Source organism: Watersipora subatra, chromosome 11 (assembly GCF_963576615.1).
Source record: "Watersipora subatra chromosome 11, tzWatSuba1.1, whole genome shotgun sequence".
Classification (NCBI taxonomy): Eukaryota; Metazoa; Bryozoa; class Gymnolaemata; order Cheilostomatida; family Watersiporidae; genus Watersipora; species Watersipora subatra.
Window position 1 is genome coordinate 39,634,825 of NC_088718.1, and position 12,269 is coordinate 39,647,093.

At 35.3% G+C, this 12,269-nt stretch overlaps 2 protein-coding genes across 2 annotated transcripts; both read left to right on the forward strand.

The window, feature by feature from the left end:
• Nucleotides 1-7,242: 7,242 nt before the first annotated feature.
• On the forward strand, nucleotides 7,243-7,581 carry LOC137408060 (4-galactosyl-N-acetylglucosaminide 3-alpha-L-fucosyltransferase 9-like). Its single transcript, XM_068094449.1, has one exon. The coding sequence runs from the start codon at nucleotides 7,243-7,245 to the stop codon at nucleotides 7,579-7,581; it is 339 nt and encodes a 112-aa protein (XP_067950550.1).
• A 504-nt stretch (nucleotides 7,582-8,085) lies between these two features.
• LOC137408061 (glycoprotein 3-alpha-L-fucosyltransferase A-like) lies at nucleotides 8,086-9,027 on the forward strand. The gene has a single exon (XM_068094450.1). The coding sequence runs from the start codon at nucleotides 8,086-8,088 to the stop codon at nucleotides 9,025-9,027; it is 942 nt and encodes a 313-aa protein (XP_067950551.1).
• The last annotated feature ends 3,242 nt before the right edge of the window (nucleotides 9,028-12,269 follow it).

A 12,269-nucleotide genomic window follows, 5' to 3' on the forward strand; every position in this document is an offset into this window, starting at 1 on the left:
AAATCTAGAATCTGCAATTTTTCATAGTCATATGAGTATGTTCTGCCGTTCCTCTTCTTCTATTTTTTATCAGTCTGTCCCCGGCCTGATCTTGATGGAAAGCGCATAGTAGAACTTTTCTCTGTAAAAAAGTTAAATAACATATATCAAAAGCTTGAAATGTTGTATCTATAGCATTGTAAACCGGACACCTGGTTCTCCATGACAGCCATCAAAATTTATACCGTTCATGTCAATCATGACAGTCTCAAAAGGTTTATATCATGCTTATAGGAATGTTCAATCTAAATTATGTGTGAACAAACAGATTAGGTTGCCTCGGAAAACAGTCTCAAATTTCTGGCATAGTGGCAGCAGAGTTCCACGATGATGTGCCAAGCCAGACAAGCTATCGGTACCAATACCAATCCAGTTTTTTAGCTATACAAGATCATGGTTACCATGGTTGGCAAAAGTCATTTTTTATTATATTTTACTTGATCAGTTTTCAACATTTTTTTTATAAAGTGTGATGTCGCACCATTGCGTTTCATTCCTACGATAGTATATGCCAGAACACCAACATAGCCCGACTTGACATTCTTCTAAAAATACATGTACATGATCGTCTTTCCAAGCTGCGTACCATGCCCTTACACCTATCACTAAGCTATTTAATTTAGTTGAGTGATTATATTTTAGAGATACATTAAAAATGATGGTCCTTAGTTGAAAAGAGGCATTCAAAGGCAGACATCCCTGTCTGAGCATAATCGATGATCCCAGATTTTGGCGACCATACTGGATTCCATTTCTTCACGATACTGAAAGCTTACTGAATGGCTTCTCTGGTCCTATCCATCGTTATGAATGTAGCGGCAACCTGTATAGAATTGAAACCTTTGTTCATTGTTAAGATGCCCAACTGGTGTGCTTTGAGCAATATATAGATTTTGGCATAATTACATAACGCCACAAAAAGGAGCACAACCACTATTGTCACACGACATTTTAAGTACACCTGCTTGCTAAAAAGACATACAATAAGACAATACGTGTATGTGCCAAATAAAAAATAACATACATGTAAGTAAGCGAAAGTCATGTGCAAATTTATCTATAACTTGTATAGACAGTGGGCACAATAAGGGCGCACTGTCAGGCTTCATAAATCTACGCGGTCACAAACAAAAAATTGCCATCACAATCGGCCTGTCACACAACCTATGATAATATTAACTAGAAAAAAGTGACATGGAGTTAGGAATGTCAACATAAATACTTCATGATAAAATAATTCTTATGATAAATAGGTCTAATAAACAAGAACTCCCAGAAAAAAAACCCGTTCTTCACAAAAGGAAAACACAAAGTTTAACAACAGTTGTTGCTGGACTTGGCCTTCTCTTTCTGCGATGAATTAGCCTGCGTGCAAGCCATGAGAGAGCTTATATACAGGCTAGTGATTTACTAGTTGTTTAATCAATTTACAACAACGCTTCACTGATCAACTACTTACCTCCGGCTGGTGACAAAATGATTATATACTAGAAATTCCCCTGTCATACAGCTCACGACCAAAGTGATGATGGAAAAAAGAAAGGGTACTGCTGGTTGTTGAAAAAGTAGCTACAAAAGGTCAGAATTCCACAAAAGTAGACTTTTTTAGTTCGATGTTGTAGGCTTCGCCTACAACATCTACTAAAGAGAACACAATTCTCTAGTAGATGTTGTAGGTGAAGCCTACAACATCTACTAAAGAATTCTCTAAATCAGATGAGTTGTTGTTACTATTTTGAGTAGCATGTTGTTGAACATTAGCATTTGATGTTGATGGTTGCTGTGAGGACCTTCTATTTCTCCTCCTCCGTAATATTTGGAAGACACGTGTACAGCCACTGCGACGATGTGGTGTTCTGGGAGGTTGTATGTTCATGGTAGTTGTCAAGTTGTTTTGAAATGAAATTCAAAAGGTTAATTATGCAAAACAAAAGGTTGTATAAAAATCAGACCTAATCTACTACTATCTCAAACCTATGTTTGACAACAATAAAATAAATATTAATTCAAGCTGTAGGCCTAACCTACTGAACGTAATTTAACTAACAACAGCAATAATGAAATATGTTTATTATATCTCTGCAATGCAATATTAAAAGTAAAATGGCAAGCTGCCGTGTAATATACACAGTTTGAAAGTTGTGTTGAAAAGTTGAAAGTTGGTTGTGTTGAATGTAGAATAGTTTTGACAGCGATATGTAACAGAAAGCAAGCATTAGCATTAACGCGTCTAGAAGTTTTCTGCAAACTGGAGTAAAATAAAGAAATATTCTTGTCACAAAGAGGCATGGTAGTTTGGCCCTGGCTTGTAAATAAGATGTAAAGAAATCTGGCTAATGTTCTAGATAATTTAATGAAACCTTCGGTAATTGGACAAAAAACATAGGCTGATGAACTGTGTACCACATTTTCGTACCTGTAAATCAGTCTACACCTCAAATGCTCTATGTTAATTAAAGTGAAAGTAAACACGTAATTTTAAAGGGAAAGTGAACACAACTTACCGATGAAGGTCAACTTGTTATTAATAATATTTGTTTTGTGTAATTTACTACGTTTAGTATAATATAAATTATTTCTCACAACAGATAAATACTCAGAATAATATTTTAAAAACAAAAAATACCTGTGCATTCACATATAACTGAGTACAGTCTTTTTTCAACTGCATATTTTGCAAAAATCGGATAAATAACGCCATTGCAAAAATGTGTGTGAAACGGACTCGCCACTGGGAACGCTTATTCTTAATCAATCATCCAATCACGCGAAACGTAGCGTTTGACTTGATTCGTTATTATCTGATGTGATGGAGACCGCACGTCCCCGCAATGGTGACAACCCGGAAACAAGTGAACATATAGAACACGATTTATAATCGTCTTTGCTAAAGCGTATCGCTAAAAAATTTCAACTATAATTTATTTCTATCGCTCTTTTATGACGTTCACAATACGAAGGCTAAAAGACTCGCTGCTAAAACGACTACTCTTCGCTCGTCTACAGGTACCTTGGAAAAAAAGTTATTCCTTCATGCGTTGTTTTCAACATAATGTTGCCTGATATCCAAATGGGAGTTATGCAGGCTTCAAAAATGTAAAATCAGAAGACGATGATCAGAATGACGCAGATGAAGTGGAGCTTTTTATTATGAAGGATGAAAGATATTAATGTAAGTTCAGTTGTGAGTTGAGGAAAATATAGTTTTCAGAAATATTTTAACTGAATCTGACAGCATCTTTACTTAGCTGATGTTCATGTGTTGTACAGTGAATAAGTGATTTTAATAAAATAATACAATCATAATGTGTGGTTTGATGAATAATTATATTTCAATCATATGACTTGCGCCATGTCATAAAAACACCACATTTAACAGCTTGCGTTACATAAATCTAAATCATGTTATATAAAGAACAGCATAATATTTATAATTTGAGTAGCCTGTTATATTAATTTTATCAAAACAATACCTCATATAAAACTAAGGATTGGGTGTAACTTTCATGTGAATCTTGACCTGTGCATTTCTATTGCTGTTCTACCATCTGGCTTTGTAAAATGTTTTGAAAGTGGAGCTGCTCTGTCCTGCAATTCATATATTTATATTTATTCACAATACAACTATTATCTACATGTAAAGCAATTAAAAGTATAACTGGTTGAAATTTTTTTGTGTGTTACACCATCATCATACTATTTTCAGAATGTAGTACAGTACAGTAGTGTTAGGGCAATTTAAGACTGCATGGTGACTGTATGTTCATGCATTATTCTGCAGACTGTGTGACAGTGACTAATTGAACTAACATATTGGCGCAAAAATGTGCTTTTAATACATTGCAGTTTAGGCATGACTTACTGTAGGTACTTTTAGAGTTGATCCCATAGACTTCTTACAGATAATCTTTAAAAGCTTTCTTCAAAATTCAAACCTCTTTCCAGCATACCCTAGGACACTCATGTACTCGCCTCATCTAACTTTCGCGTTTCCGCGGAGTCGTCCTTTCGCGAAAATTTCATGAGCGAAACAAAACTATCGTAATGAACGAGCGAAAACTCGGAATTAAATAGCTTTGTTCATTCATAGCAGGCCTGTATTCACTGGTTGCAAGTTGGGGCGGCTAAGGTTAGGCGACTAGTTATGAACACCTGGGGGTGTGGAGGGGGCGGTGTAAGCCCCCAACAGGTTTCTTTTATGTAGGGCCTCAGCCGGGCCTCTCATGTTTTTTTTTTTAAATTTCCATCGGGAAGTATCAACATTTTTCTATTTTTTGAGATTTGTTTTGTTTTAGGTGATGTGATTGACGAGACGTTTTTAAATTAAAATAGGCAAAACTTGACCGCAGTTAAAACGCTCAGAAAAAAGACATCTTTTTCTTTTGAGCATTTTAACAAGGATCAATTTTGCCAATTTTATTTGAAGTTCATGCGGAGGTTTCCATGCTTTCGATGGGACATGGCCAAGCGGATGTTTGGTAAAACTTGATATTTTGCAAACCTTTATAAAAGTCGTTAACAAGAATGTTTTGCCACTGATGATGATAATAATGACCCCAAGAACTACTAAAAGTTGATGTTTGTCTCTATGGCTTGGAATAAAGTGATATTCTACAGCGATAAAAACCATTTCCATAGCCGTTGGGCAAATAACTTTTCAAATAAATGATGTTGAGGTCGAGTTATCTGAAGCAATTCATCATTGCGTGGGAACGAACCAAACAAATCCGTTCGAGTTAACCTTGTGTTTGAGATGAAATGTTACATTTTATCCGAGGGAGAGTTATTCTAGTTTGACTGTACTTAACCGCGGAAAGTTCCTAAAAAGTTGGGACGGCTCAGCCGGCCAGCCGCCCCAGGGAATAGAATGATAGAAAAGATGAAAGTAAACACGTAATTTTAAGAATGTTTTATATGATTGGTAATGCATCATACAACGTTAATTGAACGAGAAAACAAAATTTTAGCAGATATTTTTACTAGTTTAGCAAGTTCAAAGTTGAAAATATATTTTGGCGCATTTACCTTGGACCACCACTGAGCCCTAATTCAGCCGTTTCTGGCAACTTATTCTTTAGTGAAATAATGCCTAACGCATGTTGTAAATTTTAACAATTATTCTTATAATTAAATATTATAACAGTTTTTTTATAAAATCAAATAATTAATTCAAATAATAAAATCGGCAAAAAAGAAACGATATCTTTTCAGTACTTTTACGTTAATTACAGTAACCTTCGGCAATTAGACAATGCTATAGACTGGTGAAATGTGCACGTTTTTCTCGTGAAATGCGCACGACTTAATAGTTCTATTATTTGTTGCCCGGCCTTATTGGCGTTTCGTTGGCTGGTCTTAATTTTGATTAGAAAAAGCTTGTCAAGTTTTTATCACGATTTTTGGCAAAAATAATCTGTCTATTTATGTATAATCCGATCAGATGGGTTAGTTTTAGGGTTTTGCTGTCACCTTTCAAAGATTTGGTAACATATTTAACTAGGTTTATATGTGTTTTGTATCGTTATTATATTTAAACGACTCTACACAAAAATGGTTAAATTTGCAGATGAGATTTCTGTACAAGGGTTTGCGACGGCTGTTAATGAATAATTTTTGAGAGTTGTGTGCACATGTGCATTTATCATGAATCTCCCAACCAATCGCTTCGTTCGTGTTTGGTCGTGGGAATATACCACTCCAAGCCAACAATAAATCACTCAAAAATCAACAATATACCAAACTTAATCAACAATGAAGATGATGGACTATGTATTCATTATGATCGTTATTTATTATTTTATATATCGACTACGCGCACGGTGGGAACGAACAATAAATGCACGGGTTGTAGCGAGCAAAATCGGAAAAAGAAATTTTAGGATCAAAACCGAAGTTTTGTACCGTATATACCGACTTATACCGTATCACCTCTAGAACTTTTCAGATAGGAACTATATTTTACCTAACGTTTTCATGGTAGTATGCGGTCAAAGAAGCGAAGAAATATTAGACTCGCAGTAACTGCTATGGAAGATGCGGAACCGTTTAGCGCGTAAAGTTCTGTGACCAAAACCGAAAACGAAAATGTTCGTTTCCAAACAAACAGACCATTTTATATGGTAAGCCTTAATGAAAAGACCACAACATTACCAAACAAAAATAACTCCCATTTGCAGTTGCTCTGAAATTGGTTGTTGTATAATACACTATTTGAAAGAAAACACAATTCCCTACAAGATGCTACAAATAAACTTATAATTAAAAACAAGATAACTTAAGTCAAAGCAAAGGTTTTACCGAAATAGCTCAAATTCTGAAAGGTGTAGTTTCTGCAACCAATTTCTGTTTTGAGTTTCTGGAGGAATTATATGGTTTATAATGAAATTAAACAATTAGTTTATATTAAAATTAAACTACCCTATCCATTAAATTACAAAGTTCTTGATCAAAAAGCGCATTTATATATGTACAGTATATATATATATACAAATAATACACATATATATATATGTATATACTAGCTGCATTACCCGCCTACAGGAACAGATTCACGTGCAGCATAAGGTTTATTGAGAGTTGTCTTTCATACTGTATAACAACTCCAAATAGGCAATCTACTGAAATTGTTGCCCTGAATATGCATACACATATACATGTACATGTCAATAATGTTGGAAAAAACAATGGAAATATACAATGTGTTTTACAGCTAGATGCGTGTAAAATCTAGTAAATATTTTAGATTCATGTGTCTAGATTCATGCATCTGAAAATCGCGCACAAAAAACTTGGTACAAAAGTATAAACTGAGCAGTTGAAAATACAAAGTGATGCTGTTCTCATAAAACACCTCTGGTATACTTGGCAACTGACAACATGGCTCGTATGTTAGTGCTAAAACTTGCTTAAAAGCTGGTTCGTATCTCAAGTTTCTCGTACGTTGAAGCACTCGTAAGTTGAAGTATTACTGTATGGAACATAGCTTGAGATCTTAAAAAATTAATGCAACTCGCGCGCAAGCCTTAAAGTTATAGAAGTCTATCTAAGGCAGTGTCTCGTACATTACCAGTCTAATAGGCCTATAAACACAATAGATTGATTGTAATGAGCTCTTCGTGCATAGCTATAGCAGTGGCAAGAATTTGCAAAGTTTATATTGATTGCGGTGAATAGACAGTCAGACAAACCTACCTGTCTGATTACATGTTTTATCTCTTCTTTGAGAACAGTCTCTGCAGAGATTACGTAACTGAGAAGCTTTGGAATATTCTAGAAAGCAATAGCACAACAATTCCTATAGCGTTAGGAGGCACCTCTATAATAGAGGATTATGAGATTGTTGCTCCTCCCAATAGCTTTATACATGTCAAGAATTTTACGTCACCAGCAGCTCTCGCAGAGCACTTGCGGTACGTGGCAAAGAATGATGAAGCATTTCACTATTATAACCAATGGAGAAATGAGTTCACACTCGTAGGTAGTTATGAAAAGCGCTTTACTACTTTCCTAGTAGCCCACAAGATGTTTGCCCATCGAAAGTAGCCCAAGAAAGTAGCCCATTCTGTTTGCTCTGCTTAGCTATCTAGGATATTATTCTCATTCAGGTAAATGTATTTGCCGTACTCCTCGTTGTAACAGCTGCAAGACATATTACTGTACATTTGTATGACTGACACCTCAAGTAGCTTCCTTAGCTGGAGTAGAGATCATTGTATTCTTATTCGTTCCAATCACAGAGCGAGATATGGAGACACGTAAATATTTTGCTGAGTAAGTTTAGTTGGAATGGCATATGACTATCAAATGTATTCTACCATCTCTCTAAGCTTTTAAACTTGTACTTGTAACTATAGAATAACAGCTCTATATCTTTCTACTGCCTCTTCCCGATACCAGTGTACCAAGCATTAATATTGTTTAAGTTTTAACATGTTAGTAGAAGATTGATCATGCTGTAAGTGTTGCATTTTAAGCTACTATATATGAGTAGATAACCAGTTGAGACGCCCAAACAGAGTTTTAAAAATGCCAAAACAAAGATCGGGAATGAAGGAGCCAGGAGCTGAGAAACCCCAACTGATGGTCTATAGAATGGATGGCTATATTGTACCCGAGGGTCGCGGGCGCCTAAAGTGTGGAGATTTCTGGTGCAAACTTAAACACGGCCAGACCAATGTTTCTGGAGCTGACTTAGCTGTCTTCAGTGAATTAGACGTTCAGCGGTTTGTTCACCCACCGAATAAAAGGCCATCGGATGTTTGGGCTTTTTTCTCTAAAGAGCCACAATTAAGGCTTAAGATCAAGAAAAATCTTCCAGAGTGGGATGGGGTGTTTAACTTCAGTGCTACTTTTAATAGAAATAACGAAGCCAACACGCACATTTTTCGTGCAGAGCTAGAGAAGATAATTCCTCACAAATCTATAAAATTCTTTCCTATGCCAAGAATGAAGCCTTTGCGTGCTCTTTGGTTCGTTTCGCACTGCTCTTCAAAAAATAATAGCCGCAATATATATAGCGGCAGAGAGCAATACGTTCTAGAACTCTCCAAACATATCCCAATAGATATTTACTCTGCATCTGAAGAGCCCTTTTGTCGACAAGTATTTGGTGATCTTGTTAAGGAGCATGGAACTCCTGAGCCTGACATGTCTGATTACATGTTTTATCTTTCCTTTGAGAACAGTCTCTGCAGGGATTACGTAACTGAAAAGCTTTGGAAAGTTCTAGAAAGCAATAGCACAACAATTCCTATAGCGTTAGGAGGCACCTCTATAGAGGATTATGAGATTGTTGCTCCTCCTAGTAGCTTTATGCATGTCAAGAATTTTACGTCACCAGCAGCACTCGCAGAGCACCTGCGGTACGTGGCAGAGAATGATGAAGCATTTCACTATTATAACCAATGGAGAAATGAGTTCACCCTCGTCTCTTATCTTACAAGAGGACATGGAGGTGATTATTTGAATTTGATGCTAAGCCTTGCTTGACAAAAATCTCTTTTGTTACTCTTAGCTGAATATAGCTTTCTACAAAAGATTTATTATTTACACCTACAAATCTAAACATTAATTGCCTGCTAGAGAGTGATTAGTCTAAAAAATCTATTTCTATACCAAGTAATGACTTCAACTTATTTAAAAGTATATCATTATGTTATTCTTAGCTAACCTGATCAATCTCCCTAAAAATACTTTATCATTTGGGCTAAAACACTTTGTCCAAAAACCGATTTTCACCGTCTAGTAGTTGCAAAATTTATGCTTAGCACAGCTTTTGCAACAAATTAAAGAAATATCATCTTAATACGTAATATAAGATTAAATGATATTTATTACAGACTTCCTCTGTTACTTCTGTCATCTGATCAACAGAAGACCACAGAGAATCTGGAACACCTTCTCTCAGGATTATTCTAGCGATCAATGTCTGGATATGGCTGACAGACAGAAAGCGTGCGCTTATTACAATTTACCATGTGTAACACCAAGACATAGATAATTGTGAAATAGACAGGCATATCATACATGAAGGCATGCAATTTGTTTCACTTTTCAAAATGAAAATGTGAAGTAATATGGCATTACGAACTTGCTCTCTGTAGCATTTGTGAATTTGAAATCGTTGAAACACTCATTAAACAATCTCTGCTAAGTTAAAGAAATGCAAATATTGTTTCAATATCATTCATTTAATCTGCTTTTGCTCTATGTATGTAATGTATATATAAATCTCAAGGTTTGTCATTTGTCTGTTGGTCTGTCATTCGTGTGTCCAGTTATAGCAATGAAGATAGGAATAAAAAATGTTCTGCACTGGAATTAGCTTAGAACCTCCAGGTCTGCGGACAGGTTTGTTTAACTACTAGGCCAATCGGTTACATTGCTATACAATGCAATAATTGTGATTATACTCATTACATCGGTTGCAATTGCATGCTTAAACCGCTTGGAAAATAATATTGGTTATTACTAGCACGCTTGAAAGTCAGGATTGCGTGAGAGATCATTACGCGTAACGATTATTAAGCTGGTTTCAGACATGACTCTTATTATAGTAAAGATTTAGACTAGCTAAAGTTACTAGCTTAAGTTACTCGAATTAATTGAGTATTTTAATACCGTGCAACGCTGGGCATTCATCCAGTAATAACAGATTTTACAATGTTAATTATTTGCCAGGTAGATGAGAACTTCACTGATATTCAGTCTATCTTTGAGTAACCTAAATAATGGGGCACACCCTGTCCAACAAGCACCTACTTCTTCTTTCTACCGCTGGTCTATCTTTTTTTCTGAATGTAAATACTAATCATATAGTACAAAGCTCTTGGTCAATGCCTATCATATGCTGTTAGTACACTTTTTATAATACACATATAATAACACCATAGCATTAATAGTCCGCATGAAACAGTTTCGCCATTCAATCTACTAACACGCAGCTGCTCTAGGATTCTCTTGAATCTTTATAATTCAGGGTGACACAGACATTTGACATCTACAAACAGCTCTTAAAACAGTCTTTCATCCGAGTTTAAAACCTTAGTGAAGAATTCATTGTTGACTTTAGGGGTAAGTTTTTATAATAAGCACCATGTAAATGCATGTAAACACGCCATCAGCATAAAATGAATTATTATTTTTAATGTGTTGTTGTATCTCTGATACATTTGATGGGTATTTAATTACAAAGGGAAAGCACCCCAATAAAGATTTTACATTTACATTGCCCCAGCTTGGTTAGAGAGAATAACTCAAATAATGCAATAGTTTAAAATCAATAAAGTTTGTTGTTATTAAAGGTAGTGTGTATATCAAGGTAGTGTGTACACTAATAAAGACCTATGAAAGTCATACCTACACTTGTAACAAAATATCAAGGTTATGCCAACACTTTTAAAGATATATCAAAGTCTTTCCAACTTTTTAAAAGAAATAAGAAGGTCGCATTTAAACATCAAGGCAAGATTTAATATTTTGATTAAGAGAATGTCAAGGTCTTATATACTCTTTAACAAAATATCAAGGTCACACATTTTCTTTAAAAATAATCAGGTCTTATCTGCTCTATTAAAGAAGTATGAATGTCATATCTACTCTTAGAGAATTCAAAAGACAACATTAAAGACGGAGATGTCTGCAAACCATTTTTACCAGATTTTAGTGCAAGTTAGCAGAAGGAATTGGAAAACTCTTGGATATTACAGGTGACTCTATAATCTATTGTTGTTAAGCAGATCAAGTGCACTTAGTTGGCGTAAGCATTCAGTGCCACACTCTGTCATTTAGCCAGTCGTGTCTGGTGGTTTCTGTTTAAAACTGAAATTTCATGTTCTCCAGTGGTTCCTGTAATAATGTGGCAGACCTACTTGGTGAGTCTGGGTATGTCTTAGCAGAGTCCACGAAAATTAACCTGTTTACAGGTATTGCAAGAAGGTGATAGGGAAAAGCATGAGACATAGCTGGGAGGAAAGCTGAACAGCAGGATTCAGTAGTTTACACAAGATACGGACAGTAAATAGGTTTCAATTTCAGACTTGTTTGTCCTACAAATGATTCATAGCGCAATTCTTATACCGTCTCTCTATATGGTATTTCTATGGAGAATTATGAGCATGCTATACCTCCTAGCAGCATTCGACTTTTTGTAATGCTGCCATGAAGTTGAATTCTGTAAATATATCAACATAACAGAAAATCCTACAAAAGCTAACTGTTTCAGAGGAACCAGATTTGTAGTTGTAAGTAATAATTATCTTCAAAAATTTTATGTCTTCAACACTTCTCCCTGAGTAACCACGGTACGTGGCCGAGGATGATAAAACATTCTACAATCTTCAACTCTAGATGGGATTCATTTTAGTTCAAGGAGAGTATACACAGGTGAGAGTGTAATTTTTGTACAGGAAGTTATTTGATCTCTGACTCTTATGTTGTCATTTTTGTTCAGATGTTTAATAAAAAACATGCTTGACAAAACATTTAAATAGTTTGAAGATAAATATCACAAATTCCTTCATTACAAGCTGAAATAAATGAGCTGTACATTAGGACAGCTAGTCTTGTAATATTTTCTGACAAGTTAGTTAATTATCAAAATTGAATTCTATGTTCTACTTTGTTGTATTGGCCGCTAACCTAGCTAATAAAAAAAACAAATACAAACTTCCATGGGCAAGAATTGTACAGAATGATATAAAAAACTTCAAGGCAATATTTATTGCAATATA

Bases quoted from the DNA above. Each gene is read 5' to 3' on its own strand.
- LOC137408060 (XM_068094449.1), top strand. From the start codon at position 7,243: ATGTTTTATCTCTTCTTTGAGAACAGTCTCTGCAGAGATTACGTAACT.
- LOC137408061 (XM_068094450.1), top strand. From the start codon at position 8,086: ATGAAGGAGCCAGGAGCTGAGAAACCCCAACTGATGGTCTATAGAATG.